Source organism: Lampetra planeri, chromosome 42 (assembly GCF_965212315.1).
Source record: "Lampetra planeri chromosome 42, kcLamPlan1.2.h2, whole genome shotgun sequence".
Taxonomy (NCBI): Eukaryota; Metazoa; Chordata; class Hyperoartia; order Petromyzontiformes; family Petromyzontidae; genus Lampetra; species Lampetra planeri.
In genome coordinates this window covers 8,270,241-8,293,344 of record NC_136148.1, presented here as the reverse complement: position 1 = coordinate 8,293,344, position 23,104 = coordinate 8,270,241, and the positions used below count along the sequence as shown (strand labels likewise).

Here is a 23,104-nt window from a genome sequence, read left to right as displayed (position 1 = left end):
ATCACCACCACTACCACCATCATCACCATCATCATCATCATCACCACCATCATCACCACCACTACCACCATCATCACCACCACTACCACCATCATCACCACCACTACCACCATCATCACCACCACTACCACCATCACCACCATCACCACCATCATCACCACCATCACTACCATCATCACCACCATCACCACCATCATCACCACGACTACCACCATCATCATCACCACCACTACCACCATCACCACCATCATCATCACTACCACCACCACTACCACCATCATCATCATCATCATCACTACCACCACCATCATCACCATCACCACCACTACCACCATCATCACCACCACCATCAGTACCATCACCACCATCATCATCACTACCACCACCATCACCACCATCATCACCATCACCACCATCATAAGCACCACCACCACCATCATCATCACCACCATCACCACCATCACCACCACCATCATCATCACCATCATCACCATCACCACTCGCGCGCGCCCCGACGCCTCCTCCCCGTCCCCCTCGTGTCCGGTGCGAAGCAGTCGCCGAGACGAACCTGGCACGGCGGCGTCCCCTCTGGGCTCCCTCCCTCGGAGCTCGCACGCGGCTCCCTCCCTCCCCAGTCCCCACGCGGCTCGCGGCTCCCTCCCCAGTCCCCAGTCTCCACGCACGCAGCTCGCGGAGTCGCCGTCTACGCGGCTCGCGACCTCCCCGCGTCGGCCGCTCGCTCCGCGCTGCGACTGTGCGAGACACCGCCAGGGAGATCACGACGAAGACAAAGATTCTCCCACCCCACCACCACCACACCCCCCCCCCCGTATCGCCTGGGCAGACTGTTGGGGCACCGCTGCACGGCACACGAGGTGGTGGTGGGTGGGCAGCACCACGCCCGGCCGCTTTTGTCTCCCCCAATGTTGATGTTTACACACCGGGTACCCATTTAGGTCTGAGTCGACCTAGGGGAGGGCCCAGGGACGCTTTACAAATCCGCCACTGTTATTGATTCGTAGCGCGGTGCGCTGCCCGCCACGCGACGTCTCCCCCCCCCCACAAGCCGTGACTCGCCGCGCTCACACGGGTGGAGACGGGGCGACAGCCTGGGACTCGCTCGCACGCGCCGCCACGAGACAACTTCCCCTGTCGGGCAGCTTGCAAGGTGCGGAGCAGCGGGCGTCTAACGCGGCGTTCTTGACTCGAGATGACGGGCACAGGCTGAACGCCGGCAAGGCCACGTTCGCGCACGTCTCGGGAAAGGACGCGGCTCACGAAGAGAGACAGAGGAGAGAGGGGGGGAGCGGGGATATCAAAGTCCGCGACGACGTCTCGCGTTTTCTCGCGGGGGGGGGGGGGGTTGGCAGGGACATCGCTGCCGCTGCGTCCCTGGCGCGCCCGGACCCCGTGGGGGTGGCCCGGACCCCGTGGGGGTGGCCGGGGCCCCGTGGGGGTGGCCGGGGCCCCGTGGGGGTGGCCGGGGCCCCGTGGGGGTGGCCGTCGCGAGCGGCACCGCCGGAGCGGTCGGAGCCGCGCTTCGCACGCGGCGCGCACAGGCGGAGACGGCCGCTACGTCACCTCGCGCACATCTCGGGAGAAGCGAGGCTCCCCTCGCTCATTCACTCGCTCGCTCACTCGCTCGCTTTCTCTCTGTCTCCCTTCTCGACCGATTCCCTCACTCTGGGGCGAACGCGCACCACCGGCACGGGTCGAACCCAGCTCCAGAACGGCTGCAGAGTTGCAAGGAGAACCCCCCCCCCACCACCTCACACCCACCAACAACCACCACCACCAACCCCCCCACCACCACCAACCCCCCCACCACCACCAACCCCCCCACCACCACCACCAACCCCCCCACCACCACCACCAACCCCCCCACCACCACCACCAACCCCCCCACCACCACCACCAACCCCCCCACCACCACCACCAACCCCCCCACCACCACCACCAACCCCCCCACCACCACCACCAACCACCACCGCGCGTCTTCGTGGGACGCGGCGCGCGCTGCGCCGAGCGCGGCACGAGGCGGTTGGGGTCGCATCGCGCATCGCGGCGTCGGAGGAGGAGGAGCGCCGCCGCTCGGGCAACCTCCACGGCGCGCACCGGTGGCATGTGGCGCGCGTGACCCCACGGTGTCCACCACGTGCCCCACCACGTGACCCCACGGTGTCCACCACGTGACCCCAAGGTGTCCACCACGTGCCCCACCACGTGACCCCACGGTGTCCACCACGTGCCCCACCACGTGCCCCGCCACGTGACCCCACGGTGTCCACCACGTGCCCCACCACGTGACCCCACGGTGTCCACCACGTGACCTCACGGTGTCCACCACGTTCCCCACCACGTGACCTCACGGTGTCCACCACGTGCCCCACCACGTGACCCGCCACCCGTGTGGATGTGTGTGTGTGTGTCCGGGCGCAGTGCTGGTCACCCACCCCCTCGTGTGTCGTGCAGCCCTTCATAGCCGATTGCTAACAGCACTTGCTTCAAAGTTATATTCAGCCTCTACGGGGGAATCTTCGTATTTGTGTCCAGGTGTACGCGCGCGTGCATGTGAGTGTAAGTGTTCATGTTTAAGTCTGTGTGAAGGTGTGAGCGTGTATGGCAAGTGTGTTGTGTGTGTGTGCACGTCTGTGTCTTTGTGTGTTCGTGAATATCTCAACCGGTCCTGTGAGTGACCCCCCCCTCACCCCCTAGGTCGACTCCGCCTTAAATGAGTGCCCGAGTGCGATGTATCAAACATCAGTACTGGGGAAGACAAAGGCGGCCAGGCGTGATGCTGGTTACACAACCATCCATGCCGTCGTGCGCCGGATGCAGAACTCTGCGTGCTAAGTCTACGTGTGAGTGTGAGGACACGCGTGTGTGTTTACACGTGCTAAGTCTACGTGTGAGTGTGAGGACACGCGTGTGTGTTTACACGTGCTAAGTTTACGTGTGAGTGAGTGTGAGGACACGCGTGTGTGTTTACACGTGCTAAGTCTACGTGTGAGTGCAGCCCTGTACATGTCTACGTGTGCATGTCGTGCCAGTGCAGGCCCGCATGCACGTGTCTCCGACGTGTACACACACACGTGTGCACACACACACGTGTACACACACGTGTACACACACGTGTACACACACGTGTACACACACGTGTGCACACACACACGTGTGCACACACACACACGTGTGCACACACGTGTACACACACGTGTGCACCCACACACGTGTGCACCCACACACGTGTGCACACACACACGTGTGCACACACACACGTGTGCACACACACACACGTGTACACACACGTGTACACCCACACACGTGTGCACACACACACGTGTGCACACACACACGTGTACACACACGTGTGCACACACACACACGTGTACACACACGTGTGCACACACACACGTGTGCACACACACACACACACGTGTACACACACGTGTGCACACACACACACGTGCACACACACACACGTGTGCACACACACACGTGTGTACACATGTGTGCACAGGTACGTGTGTGTATTCCCTGTGACATGTATGTTAACAAGTACACGTGCGTGTGTGCGTCACAGGCGGTTGTGTGCATGCACCGTGAGTTCGCTTGTGTTTGCGAGTGCACGCAAATCATAGGTGTCTCTACATGAATGTAAGTATAAAATACAACTCCATGCGTTGTGTGTATGTCTATGAGTGTACATTTACGAGTGTTCGTCTGTGCGTGTAAGTGCGGTGAGTGTGTGCTTGACAGGCAGCTAGTGTGTGTGTGTACGATCGTGTACGAGTGTGCATAAGTTCGTGTGTACATATGAGTGTGTATAAGTGTGTACATATGAGTGTGTATAAGTGTGTACATAAATGAGTGTGTACGTATGCGTGCGGTGTGTATGGAGGTGTATGCACGAGTGTGTATAACTGTGTATGAGTGTGTATAACTGTGTATGAGTATGCATTATTGTGTATGTGAGTCTGTAGGTGAGAATGTACGAGTGTGTATGAGTGTGTATGAGTGTGTATGAGTGTGTATGAGCGAATATAAGTGTGTGTGTGTATGAGCGCAGTGTGGTGTGTGTGTGTGCTCGTGGGTGTGAGTGTGTATTAATCTGTATGTATGTAAGAGTTCGGTGTGTATGACCGTGCATGAGTGTGTATGAGTGCGGGGTGTATGAGTGTGTACGAGTGTGCATGAGTGTGAATGAGCGAATATGAGTGTGTGTATGTGTATGTGTGAGTGCAGTGTGGGGTGTGTGTGCTCGTGGGTGTGTGTGTATGACTGTGTGAGTGTGTATTAATCTGTATGTATGTAAGAGTGTGGTGTGTATGACTGTGTATGAGTGTGTACGAGTGTTTTCGCGCGTGTGTTATGTGAGAGTCGGGGACGTTGGAACTTTGAACGCGTGTGACTGTGGGGTGTATGAGTGGCTATGTGTGAATCTGTGGGTGAGTGTGTGAGTCTCTATGAGAGTGTGTGAGTCTGTGGGTGAGTGTGTGAGTCTCTATGTGAGTGTGTGAGTCTGTGGGTGAGTGTGTGAGTCTGTAGGTGAGTGTGTGAATCTGTGGGTGAGTGTGTGAGTCTGTAGGTGAGTGTGTGAATCTGTGGGTGAGTGTGTGAGTCTGTAGGTGAGTGTGTGAGTCTCTGGGTGAGTGTGTGAGTCTCTGGGTGAGTGTGTGAGTCTGTGGGTGAGTGTGTGAGTCTCTTGGTGAGTGTGTGAGTCTCTGGGTGAGTGTGTGAGTCTGTGGGTGAGTGTGTGAGTCTCTTGGTGAGTGTGTGAGTCTCTGGGTGAGTGTGCGAGTCTCTGGGTGAGTGTGTGAGTCTGTGGGTGAGTGTGTGAGTCTCTGGGTGAGTGTGTGAGTCTCTGGGTGAGTGTGTGAGTCTATGGGTGAGTGTGTGAGTCTGTGGGTGAGTGTGTGAGTCTCTGGGTGAGTGTGTGAGTCTCTGGGTGAGTGTGCGAGTCTCTGGGTGAGTGTGTGAGTCTGTGGGTGAGTGTGTGAGTCTCTGGGTGAGTGTGTGAGTCTCTGGGTGAGTGTGTGAGTCTCTGGGTGAGTGTGTCAGTCTCTAGGTGAGTGTGTGAGTCTGTGGGTGAGTGTGTGAGTCTCTGGGTGAGTGTGTGAGTCTCTGGGTGAGTGTGTGAGTCTGTGGGTGAGTGTGTCAGTCTCTGGGTGAGTGTGTGAGTCTCTGGGTGAGTGTGTGAGTCTGTGGGTGAGTTTGTGAGTCTGTGGGTGAGTGTGTGAGTCTCTGGGTGAGTGTGTGAGTCTGTAGGTGAGTGTGTGAGTCTGTGGGTGAGTGTGTGAGTCTCTAGCTGAGTGTGTGAGTCTCTAGGTGAGTGTGCGAGTCTCTGGGTGAGTGTGTGAGTCTCTGGGTGAGTGTGTGAGTCTCTGGGTGAGTGTGTGAGTCTCTAGCTGAGTGTGTGAGTCTGTAGGTGAGTGTGTGAGTCTCTGGGTGAGTGTGTGAGTCTGTGGGTGAGTGTGTGAGTCTCTGGGTGAGTGTGTGAGTCTGTGGGTGAGTGTGTGAGTCTGTGGGTGAGTGTGTGAGTCTCTGGGTGAGTGTGTGAGTCTGTGGGAGAGTGTGTGAGTCTCTGGGTGAGTGTGTGAGTCTGTGGGTGAGTGTGTGAGTCTGTGGGTGAGTGTGTGAGTCTGTGGGTGAGTGTGTGAGTCTCTGGGTGAGTGTGTGAGTCTGTGGGTGAGTGTGTGAGTCTGTGGGTGAGTGTGTGAGTCTGTGGGTGAGTGTGTGAGTCTCTGGGTGAGTGTGTGAGTCTGTGGGTGAGTGTGTGAGTCTGTGGGTGAGTGTGTGAGTCTCTAGGTGAGTGTGTGAGTCTCTAGGTGAGTGTGTGAGTCTGTGGGTGAGTGTGTGAGTCTGTAGGTGAGTGTGTGAGTCTGTGGGTGAGTGTGTGAGTCTCTGGGTGAGTGTGTGAGTCTGTGGGTGAGTGTGTGAGTCTGTGGGTGAGTGTGTGAGTCTGTGGGTGAGTGTGTGAGTCTCTGGGTGAGTGTGTGAGTCTGTGGGTGAGTGTGTGAGTCTCTAGGTGAGTGTGCGAGTCTCTGGGTGAGTGTGTGAGTCTGTCGGTGAGTGTGTGAGTCTGTGGGTGAGTGTGTGAGTCTGTGGGTGAGTGTGTGAGTCTGTGGGTGAGTGTGTGAGTCTGTGGGTGAGTGTGTCAGTCTCTAGGTGAGTGTGTGAGTCTCTAGGTGAGTGTGTGAGTCTGTGGGTGAGTGTGTGAGTCTGTGGGTGAGTGTGTGAGTCTCTAGGTGAGTGTGTGAGTCTGTGGGTGAGTGTGTGAGTCTGTGGGTGAGTGTGTGAGTCTGTGGGTGAGTGTGTGAGTCTGTGGGTGAGTGTGTCAGTCTCTAGGTGAGTGTGTGAGACTCTAGGTGAGTGTGTGAGTCTCTTGGTGAGTGTGTGAGTCTGTGGGTGAGTGTGTGAGTCTCTTGGTGAGTGTGTGAGTCTCTTGGTGAGTGTGTGAGTCTCTGGGTGAGTGTGTGAGTCTGTGGGTGAGTGTGTGAGTCTCTTGGTGAGTGTGTGAGTCTCTGGGTGAGTGTGTGAGTCTGTGGGTGAGTGTGCGAGTCTCTGGGTGAGTGTGTGAGTCTGTGGGTGAGTGTGTGAGTCTCTGGGTGAGTGTGTGAGTCTCTTGGTGAGTGTGTGAGTCTCTTGGTGAGTGTGTGAGTCTCTTGGTGAGTGTGTGAGTCTCTGGGTGAGTGTGTGAGTCTGTGGGTGAGTGTGTGAGTCTGTGGGTGAGTGTGTGAGTCTCTGGGTGAGTGTGTGAGTCTGTGGGTGAGTGTGTGAGTCTCTGGGTGAGTGTGTGAGTCTGTGGGTGAGTGTGTGAGTCTGTGGGTGAGTGTGTGAGTCTGTGGGTGAGTGTGTGAGTCTGTGGGTGAGTGTGTGAGTCTCTGGGTGAGTGTGTGAGTCTGTGGGTGAGTGTGTGAGTCTCTGGGTGAGTGTGTGAGTCTGTGGGTGAGTGTGTGAGTCTGTGGGTGAGTGTGTGAGTCTCTGGGTGAGTGTGTGAGTCTGTGGGTGAGTGTGTGAGTCTGTGGGTGAGTGTGTGAGTCTCTAGGTGAGTGTGTGAGTCTCTAGGTGAGTGTGTGAGTCTGTGGGTGAGTGTGTGAGTCTGTAGGTGAGTGTGTGAGTCTGTGGGTGAGTGTGTGAGTCTCTGGGTGAGTGTGTGAGTCTGTGGGTGAGTGTGTGAGTCTGTGGGTGAGTGTGTGAGTCTGTGGGTGAGTGTGTGAGTCTCTGGGTGAGTGTGTGAGTCTGTGGGTGAGTGTGTGAGTCTCTAGGTGAGTGTGCGAGTCTCTGGGTGAGTGTGTGAGTCTGTCGGTGAGTGTGTGAGTCTGTGGGTGAGTGTGTGAGTCTGTGGGTGAGTGTGTGAGTCTGTGGGTGAGTGTGTGAGTCTGTGGGTGAGTGTGTGAGTCTGTGGGTGAGTGTGTCAGTCTCTAGGTGAGTGTGTGAGACTCTAGGTGAGTGTGTGAGTCTCTTGGTGAGTGTGTGAGTCTGTGGGTGAGTGTGTGAGTCTCTTGGTGAGTGTGTGAGTCTCTTGGTGAGTGTGTGAGTCTCTGGGTGAGTGTGTGAGTCTGTGGGTGAGTGTGTGAGTCTCTTGGTGAGTGTGTGAGTCTCTGGGTGAGTGTGTGAGTCTGTGGGTGAGTGTGCGAGTCTCTGGGTGAGTGTGTGAGTCTGTGGGTGAGTGTGTGAGTCTCTGGGTGAGTGTGTGAGTCTCTTGGTGAGTGTGTGAGTCTCTTGGTGAGTGTGTGAGTCTCTTGGTGAGTGTGTGAGTCTCTGGGTGAGTGTGTGAGTATGTGGGTGAGTGTGTGAGTCTCTGGGTGAGTGTGCGAGTCTCTGGGTGAGTGTGTGAGACTCTAGGTGAGTGTGTGAGTCTGTGGGTGAGTGTGTGAGTCTGTGGGTGAGTGTGTGAGTCTGTGGGTGAGTGTGTGAGTCTCTAGGTGAGTGTGTGAGTCTCTAGGTGAGTGTGTGAGTCTCTGGGTGAGTGTGTGAGTCTCTGGGTGAGTGTGTGAGTCTCTAGGTGAGTGTGTGAGTCTGTGGGTGAGTGTGTGAGTCTCTGGGTGAGTGTGTGAGTCTGTGGGTGAGTGTGTGAGTCTGTGGGTGAGTGTGTGAGTCTCTGGGTGAGTGTGTGAGTCTGTGGGTGAGTGTGTGAGTCTCTTGGTGAGTGTGTGAGTCTGTGGGTGATTGTGTGAGTCTGTGGGTGAGTGTGTGAGTCTCTGGGTGAGTGTGTGAGTCTCTGGGTGAGTGTGTGAGTCTGTAGGTGAGTGTGTGAGTCTGTGGGTGAGTGTGCGAGTCTCTGGGTGAGTGTGTGAGTCTGTGGGTGAGTGTGTGAGTCTCTGGGTGAGTGTGTGAGTCTGTGGGTGAGTGTGTGAGTCTCTGGGTGAGTGTGTGAGTCTGTGGGTGAGTGTGTGAGTCTGTGGGTGAGTGTGTGAGTCTCTGGGTGAGTGTGTGAGTCTCTAGGTGAGTGTGTGAGTCTGTGGGTGAGTGTGTGAGTCTCTGGGTGAGTGTGTGAGTCTGTGGGTGAGTGTGTGAGTCTCTGGGTGAGTGTGTGAGTCTCTGGGTGAGTGTGTGAGTCTCTGGGTGAGTGTGTGAGTCTGTGGGTGAGTGTGTGAGTCTGTGGGTGAGTGTGTGAGTCTGTGGGTGAGTGTGTGAGTCTGTGGGTGAGTGTGTGAGTCTGTGGGTGAGTGTGTGAGTCTGTGGGTGAGTGTGTGAGTCTGTGGGTGAGTGTGTGAGTCTGTGGGTGAGTGTGTGAGTCTGTGGGTGAGTGTGTGAGTCTGTGGGTGAGTGTGTGAGTCTGTGGGTGAGTGTGTGAGTCTGTGGGTGAGTGTGTGAGTCTGTGGGTGAGTGTGTGAGTCTCTGGGTGAGTGTGTGAGTCTCTGGGTGAGTGTGTGAGTCTGTGGGTGAGTGTGCGAGTCTGTGGGTGAGTGTGTGAGTCTCTGGGTGAGTGTGTGAGTCTGTGGGTGAGTGTGTGAGTCTCTGGGTGAGTGTGTGAGTCTGTGGGTGAGTGTGTGAGTCTGTGGGTGAGTGTGTGAGTCTCTGGGTGAGTGTGTGAGTCTGTGGGTGAGTGTGTGAGTCTGTGGGTGAGTGTGTGAGTCTCTAGGTGAGTGTGTGAGTCTCTAGGTGAGTGTGTGAGTCTGTGGGTGAGTGTGTGAGTCTGTAGGTGAGTGTGTGAGTCTGTGGGTGAGTGTGTGAGTCTCTGGGTGAGTGTGTGAGTCTGTGGGTGAGTGTGTGAGTCTGTGGGTGAGTGTGTGAGTCTGTGGGTGAGTGTGTGAGTCTCTGGGTGAGTGTGTGAGTCTGTGGGTGAGTGTGTGAGTCTCTAGGTGAGTGTGCGAGTCTCTGGGTGAGTGTGTGAGTCTGTCGGTGAGTGTGTGAGTCTGTGGGTGAGTGTGTGAGTCTGTGGGTGAGTGTGTGAGTCTGTGGGTGAGTGTGTGAGTCTGTGGGTGAGTGTGTGAGTCTGTGGGTGAGTGTGTCAGTCTCTAGGTGAGTGTGTGAGACTCTAGGTGAGTGTGTGAGTCTCTTGGTGAGTGTGTGAGTCTGTGGGTGAGTGTGTGAGTCTCTTGGTGAGTGTGTGAGTCTCTTGGTGAGTGTGTGAGTCTCTGGGTGAGTGTGTGAGTCTGTGGGTGAGTGTGTGAGTCTCTTGGTGAGTGTGTGAGTCTCTGGGTGAGTGTGTGAGTCTGTGGGTGAGTGTGCGAGTCTCTGGGTGAGTGTGTGAGTCTGTGGGTGAGTGTGTGAGTCTCTGGGTGAGTGTGTGAGTCTCTTGGTGAGTGTGTGAGTCTCTTGGTGAGTGTGTGAGTCTCTTGGTGAGTGTGTGAGTCTCTGGGTGAGTGTGTGAGTATGTGGGTGAGTGTGTGAGTCTCTGGGTGAGTGTGCGAGTCTCTGGGTGAGTGTGTGAGACTCTAGGTGAGTGTGTGAGTCTGTGGGTGAGTGTGTGAGTCTGTGGGTGAGTGTGTGAGTCTGTGGGTGAGTGTGTGAGTCTCTAGGTGAGTGTGTGAGTCTCTAGGTGAGTGTGTGAGTCTCTGGGTGAGTGTGTGAGTCTCTGGGTGAGTGTGTGAGTCTCTGGGTGAGTGTGTGAGTCTCTGGGTGAGTGTGTGAGTCTGTGGGTGAGTGTGTGAGTCTCTTGGTGAGTGTGTGAGTCTCTGGGTGAGTGTGTGAGTCTGTGGGTGAGTGTGTGAGTCTCTTGGTGAGTGTGTGAGTCTCTGGGTGAGTGTGCGAGTCTCTGGGTGAGTGTGTGAGTCTGTGGGTGAGTGTGTGAGTCTCTGGGTGAGTGTGTGAGTCTCTGGGTGAGTGTGTGAGTCTGTGGGTGAGTGTGTGAGTCTGTGGGTGAGTGTGTCAGTCTCTGGGTGAGTGTGTGAGTCTCTGGGTGAGTGTGTGAGTCGCTGGGTGAGTGTGTCAGTCTCTAGGTGAGTGTGTGAGTCTGTGGGTGAGTGTGTGAGTCTCTGGGTGAGTGTGTGAGTCTCTGGGTGAGTGTGTGAGTCTGTGGGTGAGTGTGTCAGTCTCTGGGTGAGTGTGTGAGTCTCTGGGTGAGTGTGTGAGTCTGTGGGTGAGTGTGTGAGTCTGTGGGTGAGTGTGTGAGTCTCTGGGTGAGTGTGTGAGTCTGTAGGTGAGTGTGTGAGTCTGTGGGTGAGTGTGTGAGTCTCTAGCTGAGTGTGTGAGTCTCTAGGTGAGTGTGTGAGTCTCTGGGTGAGTGTGTGAGTCTCTGGGTGAGTGTGTGAGTCTCTAGCTGAGTGTGTGAGTCTGTAGGTGAGTGTGCGAGTCTCTAGGTGAGTGTGTGAGTCTGTGGGTGAGTGTGTGAGTCTCTGGGTGAGTGTGTGAGTCTGTGGGTGAGTGTGTGAGTCTGTGGGTGAGTGTGTGAGTCTCTGGGTGAGTGTGTGAGTCTGTGGGTGAGTGTGTGAGTCTCTTGGTGAGTGTGTGAGTCTGTGGGTGATTGTGTGAGTCTGTGGGTGAGTGTGTGAGTCTCTGGGTGAGTGTGTGAGTCTCTGGGTGAGTGTGTGAGTCTGTAGGTGAGTGTGTGAGTCTGTGGGTGAGTGTGCGAGTCTCTGGGTGAGTGTGTGAGTCTGTGGGTGAGTGTGTGAGTCTCTGGGTGAGTGTGTGAGTCTGTGGGTGAGTGTGTGAGTCTCTGGGTGAGTGTGTGAGTCTGTGGGTGAGTGTGTGAGTCTGTGGGTGAGTGTGTGAGTCTCTGGGTGAGTGTGTGAGTCTCTAGGTGAGTGTGTGAGTCTGTGGGTGAGTGTGTGAGTCTCTGGATGAGTGTGTGAGTCTGTGGGTGAGTGTGTGAGTCTCTGGGTGAGTGTGTGAGTCTCTGGGTGAGTGTGTGAGTCTCTGGGTGAGTGTGTGAGTCTGTGGGTGAGTGTGTGAGTCTGTGGGTGAGTGTGTGAGTCTGTGGGTGAGTGTGTGAGTCTGTGGGTGAGTGTGTGAGTCTGTGGGTGAGTGTGTGAGTCTGTGGGTGAGTGTGTGAGTCTGTGGGTGAGTGTGTGAGTCTGTGGGTGAGTGTGTGAGTCTGTGGGTGAGTGTGTGAGTCTGTGGGTGAGTGTGTGAGTCTGTGGGTGAGTGTGTGAGTCTGTGGGTGAGTGTGTGAGTCTGTGGGTGAGTGTGTGAGTCTCTGGGTGAGTGTGTGAGTCTCTGGGTGAGTGTGTGAGTCTGTGGGTGAGTGTGTGAGTCTCTGGGTGAGTGTGTGAGTCTCGGGGTGAGTGTGTGAGTCTGTGGGTGAGTGTGCGAGTCTGTGGGTGAGTGTGTGAGTCTGTGGGTGAGTGTGTGAGTCTCTGGGTGAGTGTGTGAGTCTCTGGGTGAGTGTGTGAGTCTGTAGGTGAGTGTGTGAGTCTGTGGGTGAGTGTGCGAGTCTCTGGGTGAGTGTGTGAGTCTGTGGGTGAGTGTGTGAGTCTCTGGGTGAGTGTGTGAGTCTGTGGGTGAGTGTGTGAGTCTCTGGGTGAGTGTGTGAGTCTGTGGGTGAGTGTGTGAGTCTGTGGGTGAGTGTGTGAGTCTCTGGGTGAGTGTGTGAGTCTCTAGGTGAGTGTGTGAGTCTGTGGGTGAGTGTGTGAGTCTCTGGGTGAGTGTGTGAGTCTCTGGGTGAGTGTGTGAGTCTCTGGGTGAGTGTGTGAGTCTGTGGGTGAGTGTGTGAGTCTGTGGGTGAGTGTGTGAGTCTGTGGGTGAGTGTGTGAGTCTGTGGGTGAGTGTGTGAGTCTGTGGGTGAGTGTGTGAGTCTGTGGGTGAGTGTGTGAGTCTGTGGGTGAGTGTGTGAGTCTGTGGGTGAGTGTGTGAGTCTGTGGGTGAGTGTGTGAGTCTCTGGGTGAGTGTGTGAGTCTCTGGGTGAGTGTGTGAGTCTCTGGGTGAGTGTGTGAGTCTGTGGGTGAGTGTGTGAGTCTGTGGGTGAGTGTGTGAGTCTGTGGGTGAGTGTGTGAGTCTGTGGGTGAGTGTGTGAGTCTGTGGGTGAGTGTGTGAGTCTGTGGGTGAGTGTGTGAGTCTGTGGGTGAGTGTGTGAGTCTGTGGGTGAGTGTGTGAGTCTGTGGGTGAGTGTGTGAGTCTCTGGGTGAGTGTGTGAGTCTCTGGGTGAGTGTGTGAGTCTGTGGGTGAGTGTGTGAGTCTGTGGGTGAGTGTGTGAGTCTGTGGGTGAGTGTGTGAGTCTGTGGGTGAGTGTGTGAGTCTGTGGGTGAGTGTGTGAGTCTGTGGGTGAGTGTGTGAGTCTGTGGGTGAGTGTGTGAGTCTCTGGGTGAGTGTGCGAGTCTGTGGGTGAGTGTGTGAGTCTGTGGGTGAGTGTGTGAGTCTCTGGGTGAGTGTGTGAGTCTGTGGGTGAGTGTGTGAGTCTCTGGGTGAGTGTGTCAGTCTGTGGGTGAGTGTGTGAGTCTCTTGGTGAGTGTGTGAGTCTCTGGGTGAGTGTGTCAGTCTGTGGGTGAGTGTGTGAGACTCTAGGTGAGTGTGCGAGTCTCTGGGTGAGTGTGTGAGTCTGTGGGTGAGTGTGTGAGTCTCTAGGTGAGTGTGTGAGTCTGTGGGTGAGTGTGTGAGTCTGTGGGTGAGTGTGTGAGTCTGTGGGTGAGTGTGTGAGTCTGTGGGTGAGTGTGTGAGTCTGTGGGTGAGTGTGTGAGTCTGTGGGTGAGTGTGTGAGTCTCTGGGTGAGTGTGTGAGTCTGTGGGTGAGTGTGTGAGTCTGTGGGTGAGTGTGTGAGTCTGTGGGTGAGTGTGTGAGTCTCTGGGTGAGTGTGTGAGTCTCTGGGTGAGTGTGCGAGTCTCTGGGTGAGTGTGTGAGTCTGTGGGTGAGTGTGTCAGTCTGTGGGTGAGTGTGTGAGTCTCTGGGTGAGTGTGTGCGTCTCTGGGTGAGTGTGTGAGTCTGTGGGTGAGTGTGTGAGTCTGTGGGTGAGTGTGCGAGTCTCTGGGTGAGTGTGTGAGTCTGTGGGTGAGTGTGTGAGACTCTAGGTGAGTGTGTGAGTCTGTGGGTGAGTGTGTGAGTCTGTGGGTGAGTGTGTGAGTCTGTGGGTGAGTGTGTGAGTCTGTGGGTGAGTGTGTGAGTCTGTGGGTGAGTGTGTGAGTCTGTGGGTGAGTGTGTGAGTCTCTGGGTGAGTGTGTGAGTCTGTGGGTGAGTGTGTGAGTCTGTGGGTGAGTGTGTGAGTCTGTGGGTGAGTGTGTGAGTCTCTGGGTGAGTGTGTGAGTCTCTGGGTGAGTGTGCGAGTCTCTGGGTGAGTGTGTGAGTCTGTGGGTGAGTGTGTGAGTCTGTGGGTGAGTGTGTGAGTCTCTGGGTGAGTGTGTGCGTCTCTGGGTGAGTGTGTGAGTCTGTGGGTGAGTGTGTGAGTCTGTGGGTGAGTGTGTGAGTCTCTGGGTGAGTGTGTGAGTCTCTGGGTGAGTGTGTGAGTCTGTGGGTGAGTGTGTGAGTCTCTGGGTGAGTGTGTGAGTCTGTGGGTGAGTGTGTGAGTCTGTGGGTGAGTGTGTGAGTCTCTGGGTGAGTGTGTGAGTCTGTGGGTGAGTGTGTGAGTCTCTGGGTGAGTGTGTCAGTCTGTGGGTGAGTGTGTGAGTCTCTTGGTGAGTGTGTGAGTCTCTGGGTGAGTGTGTCAGTCTGTGGGTGAGTGTGTGAGACTCTAGGTGAGTGTGCGAGTCTCTGGGTGAGTGTGTGAGTCTGTGGGTGAGTGTGTGAGTCTCTAGGTGAGTGTGTGAGTCTGTGGGTGAGTGTGTGAGTCTGTGGGTGAGTGTGTGAGTCTGTGGGTGAGTGTGTGAGTCTGTGGATGAGTGTGTGAGTCTCTGGGTGAGTGTGTGAGTCTGTGGGTGAGTGTGTGAGTCTGTGGGTGAGTGTGTGAGTCTGTGGGTGAGTGTGTGAGTCTCTGGGTGAGTGTGTGAGTCTCTGGGTGAGTGTGCGAGTCTCTGGGTGAGTGTGTGAGTCTGTGGGTGAGTGTGTGAGTCTCTGGGTGAGTGTGTGAGTCTGTGGGTGAGTGTGTGAGTCTGTGGGTGAGTGTGTGAGTCTGTGGGTGAGTGTGTGAGTCTCTTGGTGAGTGTGTGAGTCTCTTGGTGAGTGTGTGAGTGTGTGAGTCTGTGGGTGAGTTGTGCGTGTGTACGAGTGTGCTGCGAGTCTGGAGGTGAGCTTCGCGAGTGTTGCATACGTCGGTGGTGAGTAGTTAGAGTTTGTAGGTGAGTATAGGTGTCGTACCCAGTTGGTGAGCGTGGTGTGAGTGTACGTGAGCGTGGGGTACGTGTCTGTCGGGGAGTATAGTTGGTGGTGTACTGAGGTGAGTTGGTAGGTGAGCGTGGTGCCTAACACGTCTGTGCGTGTGTTTTCACGACAGTATCATTTGCGCGTCTGTAAAGTGAGCATATCTGTTGCTTGTGAGTTCGTAAAGCTGAGTTTGTGGTGTGTTTGTAGTAGGGTGTGAGTCTGCAGGTGAGTTTGTGGTATGGTAAGTGTAGAGTGGCGAGTGTAGAGTTGGTGAGTGGTGAGTGTAGAGTGGTGAGTGTAGAGTGGTGAGTGTAGAGTGGTGAGTGTAGAGTGGTGAGTGGTGAGTGTAGAGTGGCGACTGGTGAGTGTAGAGTTGGTGAGTGTAGAGTTGGTGAGTGTAGAGTGTAGAGTGGTGAGTGTAGAGTTGGTGAGTGTAGAGTTGGTGAGTGTAGAGTGTAGAGTGGTGAGTGTAGAGTGGTGAGTGTAGAGTGGTGAGTGGTGAGTGTAGAGTGGCGAGTGTAGAGTTGGCGAGTGTAGAGTGGTGAGTGGTGAGTGTAGAGTGGTGAGTGTAGAGTGGTGAGTGTAGAGTTGGTGAGTGTAGAGTGGTGAGTGTAGAGTGGTGAGTGTTGAGTGGTGAGTGTAGAGTGGTGAGTGTAGAGTGGTGAGTGTAGAGTTGGTGAGTGTAGAGTAGTGAGTGTAGAGTGGTGAGTGTAGAGTGGTGAGTGTAGAGTTGGTGAGTGTAGAGTGGTGAGTGTTGAGTGATGAGTGTAGAGTTGGTGAGTGTAGAGTGGTGAGTGTTGAGTGGTGAGTGTAGAGTGGTGAGTGTAGAGTGGTGAGTGTAGAGTTGGTGAGTGTAGAGTGGTGAGTGTTGAGTGGTGAGTGTAGAGTGGTGAGTGTAGAGTGGTGAGTGTAGAGTGGTGAGTGTAGAGTGGTGAGTGGTGAGTGTAGAGTGGCGAGTGTAGAGTGGTGAGTGTAGAGTTGGTGAGTGTAGAGTGGTGAGTGTAGAGTGGTGAGTGAGTGGTGAGTGTAGAGTTGGTGAGTGTAGAGTGGTGAGTGTTGAGTGGTGAGTGTAGAGTGGTGAGTGTAGAGTGGTGAGTGAGTGGTGAGTGTAGAGTTGGTGAGTGTAGAGTGGTGAGTGTTGAGTGGTGAGTGTAGAGTGGTGAGTGGTGAGTGTAGAGTGGTGAGTGTAGAGTGGTGAGTGAGTGGTGAGTGTAGAGTGGTGAGTGGTAAGTGTAGAGTGGTGAGTGTAGAGTGGTGAGTGAGTGGTGAGTGTAGAGTTGGTTAGTGTAGAGTGGTGAGTGTAGAGTGGTGAGTGTAGAGTGGTGAGTGTAGAGTGGTGAGTGGTGAGTGTAGAGTGGTGAGTGTAGAGTGGTGAGTGTAGAGTGGTGAGTGTAGAGTGGTGAGTGGTGAGTGTAGAGTGGTGAGTGTAGAGTGGTGAGTGTAGAGTGGTGAGTGTAGAGTGGTGAGTGGTGAGTGTAGAGTGGTGAGTGTAGAGTGGTGAGTGTAGAGTGGTGAGTGGTGAGTGTAGAGTGGCGACTGGTGAGTGTAGAGTGGTGAGTGTAGAGTGGTGAGTGTAGAGTGGTGAGTGGTGAGTGTAGAGTGGTGAGTGGTGAGTGTAGAGTGGTGAGTGTAGAGTGGTGAGTGGTGAGTGTAGAGTGGCGACTGGTGAGTGTAGAGTGGTGAGTGTAGAGTGGTGAGTGTAGAGTGGTGAGTGTAGAGTTGGTGAGTGTAGAGTTGGTGAGTGTAGAGTGGTGAGTGTAGAGTGGTGAGTGTAGAGTGGTGAGTGTAGAGTGGTGAGTGGTGAGTGTAAAGTTGGCGAGTGTAGAGTTGGCGAGTGTAGAGTGGTGAGTGTAGAGTGGTGAGTGGTGAGTGTAGAGTTGGCGAGTGTAGAATGGTGAGTGTTGAGTGGTGAGTGGTGAGTGTAGAGTGGTGAGTGTAGAGTTGGCGAGTGTAGAATGGTGAGTGGTGAGTGTAGAGTGGTGAGTGTAGAGTGGTGAGTGTAGAGTTGGCGAGTGTAGAGTTGGCGAGTGTAGAATGGTGAGTGGTGAGTGTAGAGTGGTGAGTGTTGAGTGGTGAGTGTAGAGTTGGCGAGTGTAGAATGGTGAGTGGTGAGTGTAGAGTGGTGAGTGTTGAGTGGTGAGTGTTGAGTTGGCGAGTGTAGAATGGTGAGTGGTGAGTGTAGAGTGGTGAGTGTTGAGTGGTGAGTGGTGAGTGTAGAGTGGTGAGTGTTGAGTTGGTGAGTGTAGAGTTGGCGAGTGTAGAATGGTGAGTGGTGAGTGTAGAGTGGTGAGTGTTGAGTGGTGAGTGTTGAGTTGGCGAGTGTAGAATGGTGAGTGGTGAGTGTAGAGTGGTGAGTGTTGAGTGGTGAGTGGTGAGTGTAGAGTGGTGAGTGTAGAGTGGTGAGTGTTGAGTTGGTGATTGTAGAGTTGGTGAGTGTAGAGTGGTGAGTGGTGAGTGTAGAGTTGGCGAGTGTAGAGTGGTGAGTGGTGAGTGTAGAGTTGGCGAGTGTAGAATGGTGAGTGGTGAGTGTAGAGTGGTGAGTGTAGAGTGGTGAGTGTTGAGTTGGTGAGTGTAGAGTTGGTGAGTGTAGAGTGGTGAGTGGTGAGTGTAGAGTGGTGAGTGTTGAGTGGTGAGTGTAGAGTGGTGAGTGTAGAGTGGTGAGTGTAGAGTGTAGAGTGGTGAGTGTAGAGTGGTGAGTGTAGAGTGGTGAGTGTAGAGTGGTGAGTGGTGAGTGTAGAGTGGTGAGTGTAGAGTGGTGAGTGTAGAGTGGTGAGTGGTGAGTGGTGAGTGTAGAGTGGTGAGTGTAGAGTGTAGAGTGGTGAGTGTAGAGTGGTGAGTGTAGAGTGGTGAGTGGTGAGTGGTGAGTGTAGAGTTGGTGAGTGTAGAGTTGGTGAGTGTAGAGTGGTGAGTGTAGAGTGGTGAGTGTAGAGTGGTGAGTGGTGAGTGTAGAGTGGTGAGTGTAGAGTGGTGAGTGTAGAGTGGTGAGTGGTGAGTGGTGAGTGTAGAGTGGTGAGTGTAGAGTTGGTGAGTGTAGAGTGGTGAGTGTAGAGTGGTGAGTGTAGAGTGGTGAGTGGTGAGTGTAGAGTGGTGAGTGTAGAGTGGTGAGTGGTGAGTGTAGAGTGGTGAGTGTAGAGTGGTGAGTGTGGAGTGTAGAGTGGTGAGTGTAGAGTGGTGAGTGTAGAGTGGTGAGTGTAGAGTGGTGAGTGTAGAGTGGTGAGTGTAGAGTGTAGAGTGGTGAGTGTAGAGTGGTGAGTGTAGAGTGGTGAGTGTAGAGTTGGTGAGTGTAGAGTGGTGAGTGTAGAGTGGTGAGTGTAGAGTGGTGAGTGTAGAGTTGGTGAGTGTAGAGTTGGTGAGTGTAGAGTTGGCGAGTGTAGAGTGGTGAGTGTAGAGTGGTGAGTGTAGAGTGGTGAGTGTAGAGTTGGCGAGTGTAGAGTGGTGAGTGTAGAGTGGTGAGTGTAGAGTGGTGAGTGTAGAGTTGGTGAGTGTAGAGTGGTGAGTGTAGAGTTGGCGAGTGTAGAGTGGTGAGTGTAAAGTTGGCGAGTGTAGAGTTGGCGAGTGTAGAGTGGTGAGTGTAGAGTGGTGAGTGTAGAGTGGTGAGTGTAGAGTTGGTGAGTGTAGAGTTGGTGAGTGTAGAGTGGTGAGTGTAAAGTTGGCGAGTGTAGAGTTGGCGAGTGTAGAGTGGTGAGTGTAGAGTGGTGAGTGTAGAGTGGTGAGTGTAGAGTGGTGAGTGTAGAGTTGGTGAGTGTAGAGTTGGTGAGTGTAGAGTGGTGAGTGTAGAGTGGTGAGTGTAGAGTGGTGAGTGTAGAGTGGTGAGTGGTGAGTGTAGAGTGGTGAGTGTAGAGTGGTGTGTATAGAGTGGTGAGTGTAGAATGGTGAGTGGTGAGTGTAGAGTGGTGAGTGTAGAGTGGTGAGTGTAGAGTGGTGAGTGTGGAGTGTAGAGTGGTGAGTGTAGAGTGGTGAGTGTAGAGTGGTGAGTGTAGAGTGGTGAGTGTAGAGTGGTGAGTGTAGAGTGTAGAGTGGTGAGTGTAGAGTGGTGAGTGTAGAGTTGGTGAGTGTAGAGTGGTGAGTGTAGAGTGGTGAGTGTAGAGTTGGTGAGTGTAGAGTTGGTGAGTGTAGAGTTGGCGAGTGTAGAGTGGTGAGTGTAGAGTGGTGAGTGTAGAGTGGTGAGTGTAGAGTGGTGAGTGTAGAGTGGTGAGTGTAGAGTGGTGAGTGTAGAGTGGTGAGTGTAGAGTTGGTGAGTGTAGAGTGGTGAGTGTAGAGTTGGCGAGTGTAGAGTGGTGAGTGTAAAGTTGGCGAGTGTAGAGTTGGCGAGTGTAGAGTGGTGAGTGTAGAGTGGTGAGTGTAGAGTGGTGAGTGTAGAGTTGGTGAGTGTAGAGTTGGTGAGTGTAGAGTGGTGAGTGTAAAGTTGGCGAGTGTAGAGTTGGCGAGTGTAGAGTGGTGAGTGTAGAGTGGTGAGTGTAGAGTGGTGAGTGTAGAGTTGGTGAGTGTAGAGTTGGTGAGTGTAGAGTGGTGAGTGTAGAGTGGTGAGTGTAGAGTGGTGAGTGTAGAGTGGTGAGTGGTGAGTGTAGAGTGGTGAGTGTAGAGTGGTGAGTGTAGAGTGGTGTGTATAGAGTGGTGAGTGTAGAATGGTGAGTGTAGAGTTGGCGAGTTTAGAGTGGTGAGTGTAGAGTGGTGAGTGAGTGGTGAGTGTAGAGTTGGTGAGTGTAGAGTGGTGAGTGTAGAGTGGTGAGTGTAGAGTGGTGAGTGTAGAATTGGTGAGTGTAGAGGTGGTGAGTGTAGAGTGGTGAGTGTAGAGTTGGTGAGTGTAGAGTGGTGAGTGTAGAGTGGTGAGTGGTGAGTGTAGATCGGTGGGTGTAGAGCGGTGAGTGTAGAGTGGTGAGTGTAGAGTGGTGAGTGTAGAGCGGTGGGTGTAGAGCGGTGAGTGGTGAGTGTAGAGTGGTGAGTGTAGAGTGGTGAGTGTAGAGTGGTGAGTGTAGAGTTGGTGAGTGTAGAGTGGTGAGTGTAGAGTTGGTGAGTGGTGAGTGTAGAGTGGTGAGTGAGTGAGTGGTGAATGTAGAGTGGTGAGTGGTGAGTGAGTTGGTGAGTGAGTGGTGAGTGAGTTGGTGAGTGAGTGAGTGGTGAGTGTAGAGTGGTGAGTGGTGAGTGAGTGGTGAGTGAGTGATTGGTGAGTGAGTGGTGAGTGAGTGGTGAGTTGGTGAGTGGTGAGTGAGTGGTGAGTGAGTAGTGAGTGGTGAGTGAGTGGTGATTGAGTGGTGAGTGAGTGATTGGTGAGTGAGTGGTGAGTGAGTGGTGAGTTGGTGAGTGGTGAGTGAGTGGTGAGTGAGTGGTGAGTGGTGAGTGAGTGGGTGAGTAGTGAGTGGTGAGTGAGTGGTGAGTGAGTGATTGGTGAGTGAGTGGTGAGTTGGTGAGTGGTGAGTGAGTGGTGAGTGAGTGGTGAGTTGGTGAGTGAGTGGTGAGTTGGTGAGTGGTGAGTGAGTTGGTGAGTTGGTGAGTGGTGAGTTGGTGAGTGGTGAGTGAGTTGGTGAGTTGGTGAGTGGTGAGTGAGTGAGTGAGTGGTGAGTGAGTTGGTGAGTGGTGAGTTGGTGAGTGGTGAGTGAGTGGTGAGTGGTGAGTGAGTGGTGAGTGAGTGGTGAGTTGGTGAGTGAGTGGTGAGTGTAGAGTGGTGAGTGAGTGGTGAGTGAGTGGTGAGTGTAGAGTGGTGAGTGTAGAGTGGTGAGTGTAGAGTGGTGAGTGAGTGGTGAGTGAGTGGTGAGTGAGTGGTGAGTGTAGAGTGGTGAGTGAGTGGTGAGTGAGTGGTGAGTGAGTGAGTGGTGAGTGAGTGGTGGGTGAGTGGTGAGTGAGTGGTGGGTGAGTGGTGGGTGAGTGGTGAGTGAGTGGTGAGTGAGTGAGTGAGTGGTGGGTGAGTGAGTGAGTGGTGGGTGAGTGGTGAGTGAGTGGTGAGTGAGTGGTGAGTGAGTGAGTGGTGAGTGAGTGGTGAGTGAGTGGTGGGTGAGTGGTGAGTGAGTGGTGGGTGAGTGGTGGGTGAGTGGTGAGTGAGTGGTGAGTGAGTGGTGAGTGAGTGAGTGGTGGGTGAGTGAGTGAGTGGTGGGTGAGTGGTGAGTGAGTGGTGGGTGAGTGGTGAGTGAGTGGTGAGTGAGTGAGTGGTGAGTGAGTGGTGAGTGAGTGGTGGGTGAGTGGTGAGTGAGTGGTGGGTGAGTGGTGAGTGAGTGGTGAGTGAGTGGTGGGTGAGTGAGTGAGTGGTGGGTGAGTGGTGAGTGAGTGGTGGGTGAGTGAGTGAGTGGTGAGTGAGTGGTGAGTGAGTGAGTGAGTGGTGGGTGAGTGGTGAGTGAGTGGTGAGTGAGTGAGTGGTGAGTGAGTGGTGAGTGAGTGGTGGGTGAGTGGTGAGTGAGTGGTGGGTGAGTGGTGAGTGAGTGGTGAGTGAGTGGTGAGTGAGTGGTGGGTGAGTGAGTGAGTGGTGGGTGAGTGGTGAGTGAGTGGTGGGTGAGTGAGTGAGTGGTGAGTGAGTGGTGAGTGAGTGAGTGAGTGGTGGGTGAGTGGTGAGTGAGTGGTGAGTGAGTGAGTGGTGAGTGAGTGGTGAGTGAGTGGTGGGTGAGTGGTGAGTGTAGAGTGGTGAGTGAGTGGTGAGTGAGTGAGTGGTGGGTGAGTGGTGGGTGAGTGGTGAGTGAGTGGTGAGTGTAGAGTGGTGAGTGAGTGGTGAGTGAGTGGTGAGTGAGTGGTGAGTGAGTGAGTGGTGGGTGAGTGGTGAGTGAGTGTTGAGTGAGTGAGTGAGTGGTGGGTGAGTGGTGAGTGAGTGGTGAGTGTAGAGTGGTGAGTGAGTGGTGAGTGAGTGAGTGAGTGGTGAGTGAGTGGTGGGTGAGTGGTGAGTGTAGAGTGGTGAGTGAGTGGTGAGTGAGTGAGTGGTGAGTGAGTGGTGGGTGCTGCTGGTGTTGCCCTACCACGCGCGGCGCGTCCGCCCCGCTGCCTCGCCACGTGCGGCACCAGCTGCAGCGGCTTGTGCTGCTTGCGCCGGGACATGCTGCTGCTGGAGCTGCTGCTGTTCTAGCTGCTGCTGTAGCTGTAGCTGCTGTATTAGCTGTAGCTTCTGCTGTAGCTGCTGTTGTAGCTGCTGTTGTAGCTGCTGCTGTTCTAGCTGTAGCTGCTGTAGCTGCTGCTGTTTTAGCTGTAGCTGCTTCTGTAGTTGATGTAGCTGTAGCTGCAGCTGTATTAGCTGCTGTAGCTGCTGTAGTTGCTGTAGCTGATGTAGCTGCTTCTGTAGTTGATGTAGCTGTAGCTGCTGTAGCTGCTGCAGCTTCTGCTGTTGTAGCTTCTGCTGTAGCTTCTGCTGCTGTAGCTGCTGCAGTTGCTGCTGTAGCTGCTGCTGTAGTTGCTGCTGTAGCTGCTGCTGTATCTGCTGTAGCTGCTGCAGTTGCTGCTGTAGCTGTAGCTTCTGCTGTAGTTGCTGCTGTAGTTGCTGCTGTAGCTGCTGCTGTATCTGCTGTAACTGCTGCAGTTGCTGCTGTAGCTGTAGTTGCTGCTGTAGCTGTAGCTGCTGTTGGGCGCCGTGCGTCGGCGAGCATGAGGAAGAGCGCCGCTCCGTCTCCGACTTTCGCCCAAAATGAAAACAATGTCACGTCGAGACGCGCGGCGCGGCCGCTGCCGCTGCTGCCACCACCTCCACCACCACCGCCGCCGCCGCTTGCATGTCAGGCTGATTATGAAGATCAATAACGCGCTCGGTGATTAATCATAGCGGGCCGCGCAGCAGGGCGGGGCCCGGGCGGTGGGTGGGTGCGGGCGGTGAGGGCGGGAGAGGAGGAGGAGGGGAGGGGGGGAAGGGGAGAAGACAAAGGCGGGTGTGGAGTTGCCTTGTGACGCTGCTGCTGCCGGGTGACTAGCGAGCGGGTGAACTCGGTGGTGGTGGTGGGGGGGGGGTCTCAGTGATATGGCCAAAGGCCCCCTCCCCCACCCCAAATGCTCCGTAACTCCCCCCCCACCCCCCACCCCTCACCCCCCCCAGCACATGCTGCGTGATTGGCCAGTGGCCAGAGAGCGACACAGGGGTGAGGGGGGGGGGTAGATTATGCAAATGAGCTGACCAATGGGTGAGCACAGGGCGGGGGCAGGGAGGTGAGCGGGATGGGGGTGCGGGCGGGGAGTTGACCCCCACCCCTCCCTCCTCCCCCCCTCCTCCCCTCCCTCCCTCCCCCCTCCCCCACGCGACTCCGTTGATGTCCATCCCGTGGCACCAACCCCCACCTCCATCAACACCCCACCCCCAAAACACACACACGCATCTCAAACTCCCATCACACATCACAAACTCCCATCACCCATCACAAACTCCCATCACACATCACAAACTCCCATCACCCATCACAAACTCCCATCACCCACCACCTATCATACATCACCCATCACACACTCCCATCACAAACTCCCATCACACAATCCCATCACCTATCATACATCACACATCACACACTTCTCAGAGACGCAGCCCCCCCCCCTGCCC

General features: G+C 54.7%; 1 protein-coding gene across 1 annotated transcript in view; it reads right to left on the bottom strand.

Moving 5' to 3' along the window:
* Positions 1–21,664, bottom strand: part of LOC144732369 (sal-like protein 3) — an 80,443-nt gene extending 58,779 nt beyond the window's left edge. The window contains exon 1 of the mRNA XM_078613857.1: positions 21,549–21,664. Within this exon, the coding sequence (XP_078469983.1) occupies positions 21,549–21,627 (79 nt within the window). The 5' untranslated portion in view covers positions 21,628–21,664. The remainder of the gene's footprint in view (positions 1–21,548) is intronic.
* Positions 21,665–23,104: the final 1,440 nt, after the last annotated feature.